Source organism: Nanorana parkeri, unplaced genomic scaffold (assembly GCF_000935625.1).
Source record: "Nanorana parkeri isolate BGI_ZX_2015 unplaced genomic scaffold, ASM93562v1 scaffold662, whole genome shotgun sequence".
Classification (NCBI taxonomy): Eukaryota; Metazoa; Chordata; class Amphibia; order Anura; family Dicroglossidae; genus Nanorana; species Nanorana parkeri.
Window position 1 is genome coordinate 226,485 of NW_017306930.1, and position 20,712 is coordinate 247,196.

The following is a 20,712-nucleotide window of genomic DNA, read 5'->3' on the forward strand; positions in this document are numbered from 1 at the left end:
TATATATATATATATATATATATATATATATATATATATATATACACAATATATATATATATATATATATATATATATAACAAATTATTTCAGGGAGATCCATGCATGTTACATCAGTGGGGAGTATGAGATTCACAGCTTTCAATCTCATAATCCTTTTATCAATGTCTTCACTGCAATGAATCCAAATGTACAAAAAAAAACCAAATAAGGATCGATAAGGGACTTTGGCAAAACAAAATAGAATTGCAGTGCAAATAGTAATTTACTGCCACCTATTGGTGTTTTTATGTAATATACAGGCTTATTTAAAGGGGAACTCAAGTCATTTTAGGATATATGCATTAAAGCAATCAATTTGATGAAAATATTCTTGCCAGTGTGTGCTGATTTATTAGAAGCCTTGTTCCTGTGTATAGCTGTATTTCTTTTGGCCCTCTTATCTTACTGCTAACTAAAAACAATCTACTTTTTACAGTAATGATTGTTAGTCAAGAGTCCATGTAATCTAGGTTGTAGGATTGTAACACTTAGGTCATGGCATTGTCAATTTTCTTTCTTTCTTTCTTTCTTTCTTTCTTTCTTTCTCAATAAGAAGCAGATAATGTCCTACTTACATTTTTCTTTTACAAAAATAATTTTGGCATTTTATGCAGAATGGACCATTTTGATTGCATTCTTCTCTAGTATGCTTATCTTTTGTTGTCTTTTTGTTCTCCGTGAATACTGGCGCCTCAATAAACACATTAAGGTATACAACAATAAGGCAATTGTAATACAGAAATCAGAAATTAATGATAGCTTTTCATGAATATGTCATATGGATAGATATTGTCAGCCAGATTGTTCTTATTTACTTTGGGAAGTAAAGAATTACATTTTGTGAGGGAAGAAAGAAGTACAATTTAAAGGTGAACTCCAGAAAAGGTAAAGTAGTATTAAATAAAAATAATAATAATATAAAACAATTTATTTTCTAATGCATCCCAAGGAACATGTACAACACAGAAAGTACATTCCTTTCTTCCAGTGTGTGAGAATACATCTACATTTCTAGCTTCTTACCATCTCAGGCTGCAGGTCCTATAGCGTTAATTCCACGAGCCTCTGTGTAGGGGATATCTGTGTAGGGGATAGCGCATCCTCTATACTTCCCGTGTAAATTGTAATAGGGACTCCGGTCACTGTCAATCACTTGCTTAAAGGTGGGAAGAGGGAGGAGCACAGGAGTGGCTTTCTGCTTAGGCTTTAGGGCTTTATTTTCTGTGCAGCATAGAAAGAGATGTACCTAGCGCCATCCGGTAGCGCACTTGAAAGGGTGGGTCCACTGGACCAAGTAAGAGAATGGAGCCCTCTGAGAACAGGAACCTGAGAAGGGGGCATCACAGAAGGAAAACAAAGCAACCACAGCCTTGGAGAGAAAGACACAGAGAAATCATGGTAAGTGCTGAGCTCTGCAGCACTATATGATTTAAGTTTTAGAGGTTTATTAACAAAATAAACACACATCTGAAAAAAAATATGGAAGTAGTTTTATTTAGCAAATGATTAGCTTTTTTCTCCAGTCAGTTCTGAGATTTACATAGCCCTGCAACAGAGCACAGCCAGGTTGTTGCTCTGACTTTTATGTGCTGCAGTTTTGCATCACGGCCGTGCCATTTCTGTTACTAAGCTATGATTGGACAGAAAAGGAATGGCAGCAGACTGATGCGCTGCTTTCTCCTCCCGTCAGCATTTTCCTTGTCAGTGCTTGTAAATGCAGTTCAGCTGATTGGCTTCTTCTCCTGGCCCACTCTCTTCCAGTCTGTGAGTTGCTGTACAGGGAATACTTGAGTGTGATATTAAAACAAATTAAGGACTATGCTGGTCATTACTCTGACTCATTCCTGATTGAACGTGGCATGAGAGGAGGGTGTCCCCTTCCCCCTCTGCTATTCGCCTTGAGCATTGAACCCTTAACACAACACATCAGGTCATGCCCTGACAGTGGTGTGGAAGTGGCAGGCTACCATCATAAACTGTTGTTTGCAGATTATGTTTTACTTTGTTTGTCTAACCCGGTGGTATCCCTCCCTAACCTTATGAGGACTTTGGTGCCTTACCTTGGGGTCTTTCTGACTAAGTCCTATGATACTTTATATCAGGCCAATTATCCCTCCTTATTTAGACATGTATGTGATCTCTTGACTACCTGGAATGATTATAGCATCTCCTGGATGGGCAGGGTTGAGGCAGTGAAGATGTCTCTCCTCCCCAAATTTCCTTATTACATTAGAGTGTTGCCTGTGTCGATCCCTCGCTATCGCTTACGCGCTCTCCAAGCTCACATATCCAAGTTTGTTTGGCATGGTTTTATCCCAGGGTTTCTCAAGCAACCTAGTTCCATCCGAAAAAACCGGGAGGTTCAGGCCTTCCTCCTGTAACCAACTTGTGAAATGGAATGCTAGAAAGATGTTCCTCTTTGGGTCTCCTTGGAGGCTTACCTGTGTCGTCTTATTTTGGTTTGCAGTCTGTTCTGGTTGCATCCTCATAGGTGCAAAGGGATCTCTGCTCCCATCACAGTACATTCCTTACGATTGTGGGATGATGTAAAGTATTCTGGAGGGTTGCTCTCTCCTCATTCTCCCTTACTTACCCTTATTGGCACCCCTTCCTTCCTACCAGGTCAGCTGAATTCTGGGGCGTTTCATCGACGGACTGCTAATGACCTTATTACTCCTGCTAAGCTGGTTGACTCAACAGTTCTTCAATAGAAATATCACCTTTCTTCCAACTAACAAATTTGATATCTACAAAACAAACATTATCTTAAAGGCTTACGACATACTCAATCTGAAGTCTCGAAGAAGATACAGTTTGAACACATCTGCGCCATGGACCTCCATGTTCCCAGGATAATTTATTTCTTTTTTTGCAACTTCATACAAGCCCTCTTTACCCCTCTATGTTACCAAATTGGAGTCTGAGCTAGGGTTTTGTCTACCAGCTGAGTATTGTTTCCAAATCTGGGCCGATACCCCGAATAGTTCCTCTGCAGTTTCGGCCCTAGAAACTAACTATAAACTACTTTTTAGGTGGTACCTAGAGCGGAACTGGATTGACAAAACCCTTTCTTCATACCCCTCTACCTGCTTCAGGGCATCTGAGGCGGAGGGAAAATTTGCCCGTATTTGGTGGGATTGTCCTGTCATAATTCGTTTTTGGTTGTCCATTTACCGTAACATACGAACCGTGATGGAATCACCTCTTATGAAGGACCCCTATGATACGCTCCTCAATAAAAAGCCCACTGGTTACTCTCCAACTCATTTCAGATTGCTCCAACATATTTTTATGGCTGCTAAACGTGTGGTTGCGCTGTCTTGGAGGTCCCCCACACTTTCTCTCCGTTGGTTCTTTGATAATATGCCTCATACAATGTTTTTTGATAAAATCACTGCTCATCACAAGGATAAAATGCAGAGATATAATGCCATCTGGACTCCCTGACTGGACCACTTTTTCCCTCCTGGCTTCCAGCGGAATTCCTTTTCCTATGACCCTGTCTTAGTTGGCCTCTCCCTTAGCACCAACGGAGTGAATGTGGTCACCCTCCTCTAATACTTTGCCTGCCCCCATCCTTACTGGTTCCTTCCTTTTACTTTCTCTTCTACCTCTTTCCTTCCTCCCTGCTCCTCCCTTTTTTTTTCTCTTTGTCCTTATTGCCTCTCTTTCAATCTTTCGCTCTCTGAGTCGAGACTTCACCCCATTGCAGTTGCTTTCCTTCCCTAGGTACTTCATTGGACTTGTTTACGGATGTTATTATGTTCCAAGTTTGCAACCCCATATTTCTGATGACTGTATTGCTCATGATTATTCATGCTGTTAGTACAACTTTTTTCTTATATGAGCAATTCGAGCACCTTTTTATTTCTGTGAATTTTGTTATGTTTATTGTCTCATCTTATCTGTTAAAACTTGAAAACCTATTAAAAAAATTTGCACAAAAACTAATTGAGAACTTACACTTGCCACATTTAAAAATAAAGTTCATTATTTTTAATGCACTTGTAACTGTGTTGATTAGTGTTTTGTTCTTATCTGAAGGTGGCCATACACTTTACAACCATCGCAAGACATTAGTCTTGCGATGGTTGTAAAGTAATTTAAAAAACGTACTATCTGCCCATCTTGGACAGGCAGATCGTACTTGCGATCGTACTTCCGATGACCGCAATGCTGAACGGGCAGTGTGCGCGTGTGCACCCCGGCCCATTCGGCATTTGTTTCCCGAGCATGCCACAAACCAGCCGAAAATCGTAAGATTTTCGGCTGGTTTTCGAACATGCTCCTTAGACAAAAGACGATAATCGCACAGTGTATGGGCACCTTAAAGCTTTCTTCCATAAATCATTCCCCACTAACCCTTTCTTCACCATAAACTGTAGAAAAACATTTTCAGGCAGGATACCCTGTGCTTATGGCACCTTAATCCGTGTTCCATTTTAGCAATAGGAGCTTCTGTCTGTGCGTTGTGAGAAAGGTCTCTAAATTAGTCAAACAGTTATTGTCAAAGTAACCAGTGCATACTAACACTGTTATATTTTAATTAGGCATCTAGGTCTCAGTGACCTCTGGTCATAAAAAGGACTAAACCTGGATCACCTTTATGTTGGGAAGTGCAGACAGGGAGCATGTGAATCCCTTTCCTTTTATCCCTGCCACGGTTTGGCAAGAAAAGGAGGCCCTAAAATAAAAAAAAGGCAAGAGTGGTTCTAAAAAGAGTTTTACCTCAGTTGACTTCACAGATGTAAATGTTCTACTGGTTTTGAAGTTGGCAGCCTCATAATGATTCATGACTCTCAGTGGATATATCAATTAAGAGACAGCTTGAAAACATTATTTTGTGAGAGTTTTTTTTTCTTTTTGGTTACAGATTGTATACCAGTTATCAAGCAGGTCTGTTCTGTGAACATATGTGTCACAGCTCACTAATACGAACAGTAATTATTGTAATTGTGATGGTATGATCCTCTCTCGGTCCACAGCTCACATCTGTTTTCTAACTGGGAATGAAACTTTGTGAACAGCTGGTGTTTTATCAGCCTGTCAATATTCAGTGGTGAGAGTGACTGGCAGGCAGCGGCTAATGGCAGCCTCTAACAAATTCTGTGAATGTGATGTCTATCTTATGAGAGCAAGTTTGCATAATATTTTTATGTATTCAGTGTTTTCTCAGCATGGCAGCAGGCACTCCTTTCATGGTGTTCTCGCTCTGTTTACTTTGATCACTGTCTTTTTTTCTATCATGCAGAAGACTGGTATGAACAGCTCTACCCTCTGATAATTACACTAAACGACTGTGTAGCAGAAGTTGTGGAGAAGGCGAAGGCTTCAATGACTTTTGTTGTGCTGCAAGAGCTGGCGTGTGCTTTGCCCCAGTGCCTGCGCCTCACATTCAGAAGAGATGTGGTTTTCAGCCAAGCCGTAAGTTCACACATGAGACACTTGGCATCACATATACGCGCACCTTTTCATAAAGTACTAGAAGGGACAATCAAACAATTGAGACAGCAGGTCTGTTACTTCATACTGAGAAATATACCTCAAATTATTCCTCGTAGACAGGCATTCAAGTCAAAGGAAAACTTGATTGGTTTTGGCTCAGTTTTCATTTGAACTGTTTGTTTAGTTTATACTACTTTAAACTATATACTGTATATTCAAAGAGCCAAATGATGCTGCCTGCTTGAAGGCTACCTTGGTATGATAGAATCCTCAGATGGAGCTGTGCAATGAGGGATGAGTCACTGTGAGCAGTTACATCTATAGTGTAGTTTTCCTGCCCTCAGCCACCCCTGCCAGCTTTTCACTCACCTGTCCTTGATCCAGTGAGATATCCCAGATGAGATTGCCGATCCACTTGTCAAAGTATTCTGAGCTGGGCCTGTGCATTCACTCTGCATTTTCCATTCAATCCAGCAGAGTATGAACTCTCCATAGGATTAATTGGAGAGTGTACACTGTTCACCTGATTGGAGTGAATATAGCACTGGGTGCTGGGCAGAAAAAGCTGCAGTTTAATCTTAAGCCTAACTGACCATAATATATATAGCCATTTTAGGAATGTATGGAAAGTTTAGGTTAATAGAAACTCCTCAGACTGATAATGTAGTTTAAAATGTAGAGAAGAATTCATTCAAGGCAGCACAGGTATACATAAGAATTACTAACTTTATTTGCAGCACTAAATTGTTTGTCAGAAAATGTATGACTTAAGTCAGGAGATTTTAGATAATGAAACAAACTGTTTACAGTGACATGAGTAGAACATATGGTACAATACTATATCATTTTGGATGTCTTGATATAACCTTTTGTCTAGATATACTGTACATTTCCAGCTCACCAACCATTTTACAGAATAATTTAATAAATACAAAGAGTAATATTGATGTGCAAAGTGGAGGAACCCATTAAAACCAATCAGATTTTAAGGAGTCAGAGCAGTAAACGATAAAGACTCTTGGATTGTCATTTGTGACAGTTTATTTTACTTTGCTCTTTACATTATGAGATATTTCAGTGTCTTTACTCCTGATCAAATCCCTTTTGATGGAACTTTTGATGTAGGTTGATTCATGTCAAGAGTATTTGAAAAAGAAAGTGTGATTTGTAATAGACATCTTTTTAAGACTGGCCATACACTACCTCAGGTAATGCAAAGAATTTGAGTATTACAGTTGAGCATCAGGTAATGTAGTGCTAAATAAAGCCATGCACTTGTGAGCTTCAAAAACTTGCAAAGCTTTTGCAACATTTTAAAGTGACACTAAACTCAGGAGTTGAATCTTAAAAATGCATTGAAGTACCTTAACTATTAACATAAATGTATCTTGTGTATCATTGGGCACTATATCCTCAAATAATCTCTGAATTCATACTGGCACTGTCCTTCCTTCTGAAGGGTGGCTAATCTCAAATGTGAGATTGTAGTCCATTACGCAAGCAAGCTTGGAGCGGTGGCTACTTTACAACAAGTAGCCACCCTCCAGAAGGAAGGACAGTGTCAGAAACAATTCAGACATGATTTGAGGATCTACAGCGGAGTGATACAAAAATAAGGTCCGGTATTGTTAATGGCCAATAATTTGTTATTTCCTGTTTTCCATTAAAAAAGGGAAACATCTTTTCACTGCATACTACCTTCAGAGTTACTTGAAGGAAAGAACAGTGTTAGTCCCACTAGCCTGCAAGGGTGAGAACATTTCTCACCCATCATTCTCGGAAAATGTGTAAGCAGCTATAGTGCATCTATAATGCTCGAACACATTTAGGTGTACGCAATCATTACAAGCTCTTTAGAAAATAATGTAACTCCATTCATAAGATTTCTTTCTTTCCTTCCTGCCATCTTACAGCTTTCAGGATTGGTCTGCGGATTTATAGTTAAGCTGCATTCAAGTTTACACAATCAGGGCTTTCTACAGCAGCTCCACACAGTGGGGTTACTAGTACAATATGAAGGTCTTCTGAGCACATATAGTAAGTATTGCCACAATTTACACTACTAAACATTATATGGGTAGACCTGAAATGGTTAAAATGATTACAGGCTGGCAGTTTATGATATGTGAAAATAAGAGTGAAGTTATGGATAGGTGGAACCACAGATGTAGTGTCTGGATCATACAGACATGTTGGATTGTCTTCTGCTGTTTATGGCCATCTATATTCTTACTTGACAACAGCACCAAATGGCTTTGTTACAATCGCTGCATTTAATTTTGATGTCAATTTATTAGCGCTTGGATCATCTCTCTGTGTTATTCCATTCAGCACACCTCCTAAATTCTGCTACTTCCACTTGCACACTTGGCCAAGATACACCCTTTTTCAATCCAAAAACGAAGTTTCTTAAAGTGAATTTCCACATTTGCGGCCATTTGATGTTTGTACTGTGTTCCCATTCACACAGAGTACCTAAAATGATTTCAAAAATGTTTCTTACCTTTATTGCTGCTTATTTGGAGCAGGATTATTGGCAGGACTGCACCTTACTCAGAGCAATTTCAAAAGGAACATAGAGGATAAGACCAAGTTTCTTCTCATTAACATACAGTCTTAACACTTTCTTAGGACAGACCGTTTCGAAATCTAGTTTACTAATGATGAGATCTGTCAGCACAGTGCAGACAGTAAATTATGGTAAACAACTCTACAACTCCCTCCTTAATATTACATAGTGGGGAGCTAAGTAGGATTTTTAAACAAGTTAAAAGTACTTAAAAATGTAAGTATCAATTATTAAAGGTTTTTGTAATACATTATGCTATGTAAATGCAAACTTGTAACAAATGTAAAGTAGGTGTTATCCCAATTTGGCTGCAAAAGTACACTTTAAACATCTATACAGTGAGTAAATTAACAAGGCAGTGTGTGCCTATATTTATACATCAAAACAAAGAACTGGAGTTTCCGCTCATTTATTTTGTTGCTCTATCTGCTGTGGGTCTCCTATAGTTTTTGAAGGATGCCATTAAAGTAACTAATCTAGATAGAACATTGTATTCCCTAAATCTCCAATTGCTGCAACTTTCTCCTGTTTTTTTCTTCACCAACATATCTTTCAACTCTAGTCAATATCGGGAATAGTACTTTATGATTTAATATTAGCCGAGCCCTCTATTCTTCATCTGCCACCTTTCTTTGCCAATCCCTTTACTGTCAATTTAAGATACTACTATATATTTTGCTTTGAAAACACATCACCTTCATTTTCTCTGCCTCAATGCTGACCTACTAATGTGTTCCTAACTCATGACCGTGTCTTTCAGAAACTACAAGATTTTGCTCTGGCAGCCTTTCTCTAGAGCTCTCCTCCCCTTTCTATTTCTTATGGCTCCCTCTTCAAAATGTTTAGACAGTCTCTCAAATTCACCTAGTCAAGCATGTTTATTTATTGATTTCTTTACTTCAATCAGTCATTGACCAACCCATTTGTCTATTAGTTATTACATTTTTTTCTTCAACTCTTAGCCCAAGGTGTTTTCGAAAAGCGCTTTTAACTGCCCATCACAAGAAATCCCATGATTTTAAATGGCCCTGGTTCACACCTGAGCAGAAAAATGCCAGCAGAAAAACGCCAGATGCCTAAAAAGATACAGGAGCTTCTTTGGGCAGTTAAAAGCGCTTTTCCTCCCCATAGACTTCATTGGAAATGCCCAAAAACACACAACAGCAGCATGTTGCACATGTTTGTGAGCATTTTTGCACGTTTATACGCGCGTTCTTCCACTGCCCACAATGGTTTATGAGCTGCCAATCAAAACGCGCGTCTTCATGTACCAATGTGCAGAGCGCGCATAAACGCGCAAATAACCGCATGCTGCTAACGCACATATAAACGCGCAAAAGCGGTGCCGCCTAGGTGTGAACCAGGGTCCTATGAACATTTTTGGCTGGATTTACTGACAATCCCATATCTGTGGGTTTCCCCCCTAAGATGGCCACTGACTGGCTGGGGTAACAGTCATTCAAGCAAAAAAAAAACATGTCCCACAAACTGTTATCCCACTGATTAGCTGGGACCAGCACCTTTTTTATATAAGCTTATAAGTTAAGAGTGCTCTGCTAGTTGGTTGCTTTTAGGTAAATGCACATCTGACTACCCTCTAATGTCTGTGCCAGAGGTAGACTGTGGGCTTCTCATAATAGATCATATTCATGATCAACCTAAGTTTTCTTTTTAATTTAATATTGTACCTGAAGGTATTTGTTGAGATATAACTAAGAATTAGAATGCCGTGGATCTAGTGTCAATTATAAACCTAAATGTATACCCATGTGAAGAGTCAATTAACAACTTGGATTTATACCCAATGAAAGCCAACGTGTGTTGCCATTTGCACGCTTATTGAGCTGTAGACAAAAGATCTACTTAAACAATGGCATTTTGTTACGGAACATCTTAACACCAATATTTCTTCTATATAGAGAAGTTATTTGCATTAGTTTATTAACAAATCTATAGCTTTTGACTCTGAGCCCAAATTAATTAACCATGCAAAATGACAATTCTTCCCTGTTGGGTTTGGTAATCAGTAAGTGATAATCTCTTAACTGCTCACAACATACTGATTAATTTCTTTCCTGGAATAATTATTATAGCTCTCTTGCTTCAGAAGCCATGCACAGCCACTTAAAGAACAAGGATGCATAATTTGCTAGATTCTTATACCTGCTTCAAGCTATTGCAGCTGTGATTTACCCACTCAACCAGCAGCTATGAAAATCAGTCATCAACCTCGGCAGCCTGAAGTGAGCTGTAAATTAGTCATCTGAAACGTGTCCAACCAGCACAGTGTTGTGCACATCCCCTCTTTGTATGCAGAGCATATTAAATGAGTGATAAATGCAAGCATCCATGATTAACACACGGTTGGACCTTATCTCATAGCTGGCTTTATAAATCACTCTAAATGCCATCTGAAGCACCATGAGCAGAAGATTATATCCTGCACCCACTCCATCTTGGAGAAACTTCAGTACTTATAGGTATTTTATTTCACACAAAAAGATGCTCAAAATAGCTTAAAACTAATAAGAAGCAATTTAAGTTATACAACACCTAAGTCCATGTTTGAGTCCACTGGCCAAGAAAAAAATTAACATTTGTGGTTGTTATTAAATAATATAGCGAAGCACAGTAAAGAGAAAGAAAGAAGTGCATTGTACACCATAGACCACAGTGAAATAATATTTTATGAGGGTGAGAGTTCAAGATCAAATTAAAAAACTGTAAAGGTTTGGATTTTTTTTAATAATGGGTACAGATGCTGATGCCCTAATGTATAGGTGACTATAATTTAGTCCAAACAAGGAGAGCTTTCTATGTTAGGAATAAATAGACGCATCATACATTTCCTAAATGTCAGTGAGCAGAAACATGAAGCAGGAAATGCATTACCTAATAAATGTCTTGATCCCTAAGGGCCCTGAATCTGAGCTGATAGCCGTGCAAAGTTGTGTGTGCTATGATTCATGCTTCTAAGTCAACTACAGCATCACCCACATGCTGGTGCATTTAAAGGAGGTGGCACAGAGTCATGTGACAGGAGGCCAAAGTATCTGCCCCACCTCCTCAAGTAATCTCTTAATCTGGTATTTTAGAACAATTGCAATATCTCCCAAATAGCATAATCTTTTCAAGTTTTGATTTGAAGATATGTTAGATGCACTTTTCCCTAGAAAGGTGTAAGTATTGTTGGTTCATTAGGTCTTGCTGAAATAAATCTTGCCCTAGTATCTTTAGCACAAGGTTCCCAAAGGTAAGAACCAGTGTGAATTCTGTAGATGCCCAACGTTCCTTCGCATTCTTCGCATTCTTAAACCTAAAATGAGTCCTTAACACTTAATCCCCCAACACTAAACACTTATTCCTTAACATATCCCTAGCACCTAACCCCCAACCCTAACATTTACCCCTAAAGCAAACCCTTAAAACTTAACCTCTCCCTGTATCATTTAAGCTTTACAACTAACACTAACCTAACCTCTAAAATAAGGCCAAACTATAAGCCTTATACTCCATACTTACCCTTGTGCTGCAGTAAAAGCCTCTGCACAGAAAGTATGTAGGTGCCATCAGAACAAACTGAGTCAAAATATTGTTTCACATTAAGTAAAAATAAAAGAAAAAAATATTTAAACGATTTATAGTTTTGTATCTCATCTGTCTGTCTTATTGATAGTAGGACATTGCTTAGTGTTCAGTAACAGTTAACAGTTCTGGTTTCACTTCCTGTCCCAGATATGCAATAGGAAGTTAGTTGAAATCTGAGGGTAATTCCTCTCATAGTTGTCCCCATTAGATGTTTTTTTTCCCCACCTCTTGTTCTGAGGATATTTTGAATTTCCCCCCACTATCTGCTTCGATGACAATGGGGGAATCTCTTCACAGGGGACAAATACAGCAATGAAAACTTCACAGAAGGTTTATCCCTTTCCTTCTCTATCCAAAACTAAAAAAGGTTTTGCCTATATACAATTAAATATACAATTTAAAATGAAGACTTTACCAGGTCTAAAGCAAACTGTAGGCGATTGGGATTATTATTTGATCACAGAGATCTTGGCATGCTGACCAAAGAAATGCTGCCCAAAAGTTTAGATATATTCAAAAGAGGGCAATCTCAAATAGCATTGAGTATGTAACAAGTTTACTTGTTGCCTGATGTTGCTCTCAAAATAAGGAAATGGTATATTACCAAAATACATTGCACATGTATGACACTTTTCTTATCCATGTTGCATCTAGGTGAAGAAATTGGGATGCTGGAAGATATGGCTGCCAGCATTTCAGATCTGAGGCACATAGTATTCAGAATAACAGAGGCCAAATCAGATGACTTCCTGCCCCTTGTGACTGGAAGACGGTAAGCCTTCTCTGTTCCAGAAACAATCTTCAGCAATTAGATTAACAAAACATTTTGTTTTTCAAAGCGTATTAGATTTCACAACTAATTACTGTTATGATACATTGTGATGTTCATATTGCCACAATCAATTCCATAATATTGAATCATGAGTTATATCCTTGCATTTTTATCTTGTCTGCAGCTCATGTTGGGATAATTAATTCCATTTATAAGGCTTGACATTTTCATTTATGAATAAAGTTCAGAACAAAGTTGCATGATAAATGACACGGGATTGCCTCAAGCCGCGAGAAGAAAATTCTCAGCAATTGTTTGCAATATGAGCTAATTCTTGTTAGTTTTTTGCTTAAAGTTAAATATAAATATATGCAAGGGGCAAATTTATGTTTTCACACAAGATGCATACAACATTCATTTTTTTTTAATTGAATCAAATTATGTGAATCTTGGGTGAAAATTGTGAGAATCTTATATGAAAACATTTATAAATAGACCCCGTATGAAGTAGTAAATGAAGGAATTTGGGGACTGGTATATAAAGTGTGCTAACAGGTAAATTTCTTGTTGACCATAGAAACCAATCAAAATGTTTCAAGCCATGGATTGTAGGAATGACAAAGCAAACTTTTCATACATCAGCCCCCAAATCTTCGGATTTAGGGCTTATACATATATGGCTTAAGTTTGGGAACCAGATTTTATAGCGTAAACTTGCACCGCATACAGCACGTCAAGGTCAGGCAGGTGGTTGCTTGTGGGAACTGTGAAAATGAATTGGCACTGCAATGTCAATACTGGTTCCTATTCATTTCTAGAGAAGTGCAAGACTACAAAATGTAACAGTTCAGGGCTGTTTCATTTTGAAATAAGTCTGGGAGACCAGATGGCAGGCATGTGGGGAGCACACTGCAGAGTAAATTTTGAGTTTAATTTTGAACGGAGCTTGGTAGGATAGAAAGACAGGCATCCTACAGGAAGGTGCAAAGCAGTATATATGTTATGTTTTATTTTGAACTTAGCACAGCAGGATGTGCAGACAAGGATGTTGGTAGGGCACCGCAGAGTATATTTTTGCTCTATTCAGAATTAAGCAGGGAAGCTTAGCTGGGACATTTTGGGTGCACAACAGGACATATTTTGTGTGTGTTTTTCATTTTCTAACCTAGCACAGCAAATTAGTCAGACAGATTTTTTACATTTACATTTTTCTTTAAACTTTGTGTGACTAGGATAGATGGACAGTGGGTGGCACACAGCACAATTTATTTTGTGTTTCATATAAAACTGAGCACAGCAGGATGGCCTGGAACAGGTAGGGGAAGCACACCAAGCATACCGTGTTGTTATTTTGTGCTTCATGCACACTATTCAGGACATTTTTCTTAGTTCTGGCTCTGTTGTGCAACCTGCCACATTTATGGTTGAATGGTACTGTGTTGTGCAGCCTCTCAAATGTCCTCCCACACCCCGGGTCATTCACATTGTGATCACAGTGTGGCTAAGTGAAAATACAAATGCCAGATCCTACTGTAGCATTTGGTGAGTGTAGTACATTAGCTGTCAGCTCCCTTGCATCTTGTGTCTTCTCCAAAATAGTGATGAAGGCTGGGAAAAGGAGATGGAGCAGGTGTGCAATGAAAGCGTCCTGATTTCTCTGCATTAAAGAGGGTACCTCTGGGCAGACTGTTGCTGTGTAGTATTGCTTTTAGAAAACTCAATATGGAGGAACCTTGTATGCATTTACTTGTCAATAAATTTGTATTGTATTTAGTAATAATATTTTAAATCATTCCATTGCACAAGCATTGCACAAGCTAGTAAGATTAATGGGTATACTTGCCATTTGTTAAGAAACAGTTTACTCTAGCTTTGCACATGCTGGATCTCTAGTCTGTTTCTATGACATATTACACAAATTATATACAGTAGTTTCGTAATCTATGATGCCACTAAGATTCATTGGTTCAATAGAAGCATGCACCTGCATTTCCAATTTTGTATCGTGAGAATTTGAGCTCAGCATTAAGGTTTCTTGAGTAAACATGATGAATTATTTTTTATAATAACAGCACAGTTTGGTGAACTGTTATCAGTATTTTGTCAGTTTCTAAAAGCATGACTTTATTTGTCCATCAAATTATAGCTGCCAAATGTAAATATAGAACAGTTAGCCTTGGGAAATCTGTTTATTTTCTAAGCCAGGGTTTCACTGGCGTTGCAAATTGTCTGAAAGTTATTTCCTACTAGTTTGTAATGACAATGTAACTTTTTTCTGAGTCAGATTTAGAGCCATAATTTGGATCAGTAGTATTGCTAGCTATGACAGCACTACAAACACATACACACTTACCAGAAATTGCCTTGCTTTTTGCTTTCTCTGGTCTACTAGAGAAAAGGGAGGAGATTTGTTGATCACAATAAACCACTCAAATTTCCTGCGCCATTTTCTGGCACATGTTGCAAAATCAAAGTACCTGACTGGCAGTTGTGGGCATCATCTCCACCCTTAGTTTTTACATTTACTATACAGTTTATCAGTTCGGGGTTGTATTTTCCTTAAGGCACATAAAGTCACTGTGACTAGGGCCTACAAAAATATAATCATTTGCACCACCATCATTCTGCTTTTTAGCAATAGAAAGCTTTCTATAATTAACACCTTCTCTCATTTTTCAAAAAGGCACCTGTCCCTTTGTTCTAGGTCTTCCAATTGTCTATGGTCACAGGCTTCATAGCATCTTCATAGAGTGCACTCACACATGGCTGAAATCACCACTTGCTCTGTTCTGACAGGCAGGCTTTTTCAATATGGTTGGTGCACTAAACAGAGGACATAGCCCTTTATGAGAGTAGGAAGGTAGACCGTGCAGTGTATTGAGAGCAGGGAAAAGTAATTCCGAAGGCTACAAGCAGCAAAACCAGACTGCAAAAACCTCTGTGAGGTCCATAAGATATCCGGAAGCTTTCTTTCAAAACGTTTCTACAGATGCTTGGATTATAGTGTACAAAACATAATCTCTTTCCAACTGTGCATATTCTGTGATTTATCAATTGTTGGATGATTTATAATGGGGATTTTTAATTTGTCTTCTATCTTAAAAAGCTATAATTAGAGAATTATATATATATCTCTCTCTCTATATATATATAGAGAGAGAGAGAGAGAGAGAGAGAGAGAGAGATATCTATATATATATACACACACACACACACACACACACACACACACACACACACACACATTTATATAATGTTTCCAGTTGAATCAACCAAAAATGTTTGGCCTCTCTATGGCTCCTCTCCTCCCACAGATTGCAATGCACATTTTATGAGTGTTAATGTCATGGATATTTTTAAAACGTGGCACTCGTTTGTGCCTGCCATAAGTGTAAATGAGAATTTAACGTTGGTTTTATGTATTGTTGGTAATGTAATTTTAAGTTTTGCGAAAAGTAATTGACTGTGGTTTGAATTTGATTTTAGAGAACACTACGAGGTGGAGGTCAGGCTTCCAACAAAAATGTTTGAGCTGCTTCCGCAACAGATCAAAGACGGAAAACCGCTCAGTGTTTACCCAGTGCTTTTTAATATTGGAATTAATGAGCAGCAAACCATAGCAGAAAGGTGAGACATTGTTCCAGGATAATGCATGATCAGTTTACAGAAATTAATTAGTTGTGGAGCTTTGAGGGGAAGCTCCAGGTAAAAGGGCTTCAACACTGTTGAAGTAAGAAGCTGTAGGAAAACAGTAGGAGTAAGATCTAATTGATTTGGTATGGTTTAGCATGCGTCATACTGGAGGGTATTGGTTAAAAGTTGCAATAACAACAATATGGTCATTTAAATTTTAACAGATAATGAATAGCCAATGGGACAGTTTCAGGAAAGGACTTTTAAAAGCATCATCTTTTAAAAACATTGTCAGCTTTGTTGACATTGATATCTTAGTAAAACAATAACATTTTTATATAAATAGAACTTTTTCTTTTTGTATCTAAATTGATTATGATGCAGCCACTCTTCCTGTGAAAATCAGTGGAGAAAGATGCATGTTATTCTAAATGCATGGCTTCAAAGATATTGGCAGTCCTTCCACTTTCCAAAAGCATCATACGATTGTTAAAGAATATATATATACAGTGGATATATATATATATATATATATATATATATATATATACTGTGTATATATATATAGAACAACATTGAGTAAACATTGAGTATATTTAAGACAATGTATGCAAATAACAATTGCATGTTCCACACTTTTAAATTTCATAAGCTTTGCACTGAGTTGATAGATCTAGCGGTTTATACATTGTTGTTTGTTGTAGTAAAGCATAATTGCACAGTATACATCATGGTACCTAGTATACTGTGCAATTATACAAAGAACATTCTGGCTAGGTAAACAGGCAGTCCAGTCCTATGCCTCTATGTTCAAATGAGGCCCATTTGGGAGAGTTGGCTTGAATGCCATGTCCAGACTTATTTTTGTATTTGTACATCCATTATTTCTCCATCCTCTTATGTAGAGCAAGGGGTAGAATAAGGCTATGTAATTATACACTATTTGTTTCACACTCTTCAAGTTAGCAAACTAGTGATTGGTTCTCTATTAATAAGCCTGCACTAACCCACTTCGTACCACCCAATGTGGCTAATTTATTTCTCTTTGAAATAACGCGGTTTATGTCAGCTATTTGCTGTTGTTTTCCCATGGTAAGATCTGAGCCAGGGTTTCCTGCACATTTTCTGCAAGGCAAAATTAGCAGCAGTGTATGCAATCATTAAACAATCATTTAATGACTGGATTAATGCTCACATCTCCAACCACTCTCTTATACTTGTGAACAGCATTGCCCTTTGATGACATTTACTTATCAAATGTCTTTCAGGTAGTGAACTACCAGGCAGGTAAATGAACTAGCATTGTGTTGTGTATTGTTCTCTAAAAACAGGATAACCTAATCTGAGCTCATTGTAAATATAGGAAGAAATTGATTTGGCAAATAAATCTTTTGCTTGATAGATGTTAGCTTGCTGTTCCTTTTTAAAGCAAAGAAGACATGCACACAGCACACTTATATAAAAGCATGATTAGGTTAATTTGCCACGGCTAATCACTTCCAGGACTTGTGTTGTTTGTTTGGATTTTTCAAGTCGATATCCGACTTGTTTTAAAAGAATTTACATGTTGCAGGTTTGGTGACACCTCTTTGCAAGAAAGTATTAACCAAGAGAATGTTGAACATTTGGAAGAGTATTACAGGCTGTGCACAGATAAAACCTCTCCAGACTGTAAGTATGAAAGGAATCAGTTTATCCATGTACACTGCAATCTAGATTGCTTCAGAAAATGAATGTCTGTTTTGTTCAAACTAACCAATCAGATGTTTGCTTTCTTTTTCTCTCAGCCCCTCCCCACCATCTTCAAACACATTCAGTTCTATAGAAGTGTCTTACAGGGTGGGAAAACTTGTCCTGCTGTAAAATACACCTGGGACAAGCATGTGGACTGGTCTTCCAGCCAAAAGAAAGTAGTACTGTTTGTTCCCAGTGGAAGTAATCTGACTATTAACATGCAATCTGGTTTCCCTTCTAGCCACAATTTTACTTGGCTTTGCATTGAGCGTTGATTGCAGATGTTCTGATTTGGAACCGGCTAAATGCAATGCATCCTATGTTTCTATTTCCTTGCTATCTGTGAAAAATCTTTTAGGCATCTGTCGTTAAAATATCTAAAAGTGGTGGCCTGAATTGCTGCTATCTAGTGCAGATACTTTTTAATATTTTATTAATGCCTACGTAAGTTCTAAAGGTTTCATCATAAGTGGCTCTTTATCACAGTGAGAGCATGCAAACTTCTAAAGAACCAAAATATTTCCTTTAAATAAGTGTCTCATCATGAATCCATTTGCACTGGGTTGCAAATGAAAGATTGTGGAGGGTAAGAAACCAAAGCAGAGATTTGTACAAATAGCAGCTGGAGCTTTTCCACCAGTTTAGAACTGCTGCCTTTCACTTTGCAAAGAGACGATGACTTTGTAAAACCTTGTTAGCAAAGTTTAACAAAGTTTCAAGTTTAAAAAAAAAAGTAATTCCTTTATATAGTGAGAGTTTTCTACATTCAAATCATCTGTTTAATATGAATATGGAAAGTCAGTTATCGCTTTCTGTGTCATCTATAAAGCTTTAACCCCTTCATGACTGAGCTTGTTTTTGGTTTCTGTTCGTAAATGACTGACACACTTTTGAAATTTTTGCTGTGTGATTCTTCCACGTCAGTAATATACTTTCTTACAAAGTGCACCCACACATATTATATATTGTTTTTTAGAGGACAGATAGGGCTATATATTTATATCACATATGTGTGTCTAACGCCTCACTTAGGACAAATACAAATTAAAAAAAGAGGAAAAAACGTAAAAAAAAACTTTTTTTCCCAGTTTTGATTTGTAGTATTTTTTTTTAACAAAACCAGCACAGCTAAAAAAAAATGCAATACATACATTCATTTATTTGTCCCTTATTTTTAATTTTTTTACACTTTTCACTATTTTTTTTAATTTATTTACACTTTTCACTTTTTTTATACTGACAAATTTTATTTATTTAATTATATCAGGCAGTCATTGTGAATTAATCTCACTATTACTGCTTGATAAATTAATACATTTTTTTTATTATCAGGCTGCTTCAAACTTCAGAACAGCCGATAATAAGTTAGTGACACTGATCCTGCAGCAGTTCAGGATTCAGCTGTCAGTGAATGTTTCAGAAAACTTAAACATTCTACTTTCAAGAATAGATACATTATGTGTCTAATACATAACATTTTGTATCTATTCTTGAAAGTCAAAAGATAAAAAAAAAAAAGCCAGTATAGCTTGAGAGAGATATCTCTCGATCTATACGAGCTGTCAGAATGCCGGCAAAAGCCGACATGTGTGTCTGCTTTGCTGTGACTCTCAGACACCCGATATTAAGGTATCGGGTGTCTGAAAAAGGTTAACCCTTTCAGTAATGGATCTCTAGATAGTTAGACATCTATTACTGAAAGGTAACCGCTGATTCTCAGCGGTTAGCAGCCTTCTAGTGCAGCAAATAACTCGTCACGTACACATTTGGTCCCTTTGTGGCTGGACGTACAGTGTACGTCTCCCGTCACGAAGGGGTTAATATGCGTGAACATACTGCTGTGCATGTGATGGTTCTAACCTCCTAAAATGTACACCAGTGAACTGAGGACATAATATATACAAGCTCTTGGCAATGCCAACAAGCCTCTTTTCTTTTGTGTTTCTAGCACAGTATGGTATTAAAGTGTGAATCTGATTGGTTGATTTGAGCTAAAAGAAATGCCCTTCTTTTAGGCATTTATTTTATTTCTAGGGCCTTTGTATATGAAATTAGGTTATTGGTATTCAACATTATGTGAAAGATACATAAGATACGATCAGGACAAATTACATGTTCAGACAACTGTGATGGAGCCTTGATGACAAAGTTTGTATATCAGCTCTTTGGCTGCCTGGAAAGGCATGTTCTAAACCATACATCATAAAGTATACTTGCAAGTGAGTTGATACAATCACAATAATATAAAATAAAACTATGTAATTATTTGAACATCTTAAAATTAATGAAATGTGAAGGTTGCAAGAAGGAACATGTCAGCTAGCTGTGAAGGGGGGTGCTGAATAAGGATGGGCTGCATGTTCTAGCGTTCGCCGAACATTATGGGATGTCCGCGGTCTGTTCGACCCCGGCACATCCCACAATGCACTGCGCCGTCCGAATACGGTAATTGTACAGTCCTGCACCTGACCGCAGGTCAGGTGCAAGACTGTGCCAATCAGGGCTCAGTACAAATGTAGAGCCATGATTGGGCAGAGTCACGATGACTCTGCCCAATCATGTCTCACAGCTAAGTCCCTGCAGCACACTATATAAGGCTGCTGACACCGCGGCCCCATGTAGTGTGCTGTAGGAGATAGAGAGGGTTCTAGTATAGTTAGTTACAGTCAGCAGATAGATAGAGAGTTATAGATAGTAACACCCTGCAAAACCCCCTTATTTGGTTTGAATCACTCTGTTGTCAGGAAGATCCACCCACTCATGTTATCTCCCTACTGTACCGCCAACTACTTGCAATGAGATTCTGTTCATGGCAAGATGGGAATCAGACCTAGATGTCATACTTACCAATGAGGAAATCCGAACAGCGTGCGTGGTCACCCATAAACTCTCAGTGGCTAGCTCAGACCAGGAAAAGGGCAATAAAATC

General features: G+C 38.0%; 1 protein-coding gene across 1 annotated transcript in view; it reads left to right on the top strand.

The window, feature by feature from the left end:
• The window catches only part of INPP4B (inositol polyphosphate-4-phosphatase type II B), a gene marked incomplete at its 5' end in the record, with an annotated part of 263,520 nt that overhangs the window by 205,761 nt on the left and 37,047 nt on the right, over positions 1-20,712 (top strand). The window contains 5 exons of the mRNA XM_018563411.1: positions 5,294-5,466; positions 7,401-7,524; positions 12,299-12,416; positions 15,903-16,043; positions 17,623-17,720. Coding sequence (XP_018418913.1) covers positions 5,294-5,466; positions 7,401-7,524; positions 12,299-12,416; positions 15,903-16,043; positions 17,623-17,720 — 654 coding nt within the window. The remainder of the gene's footprint in view (positions 1-5,293; positions 5,467-7,400; positions 7,525-12,298; positions 12,417-15,902; positions 16,044-17,622; positions 17,721-20,712) is intronic.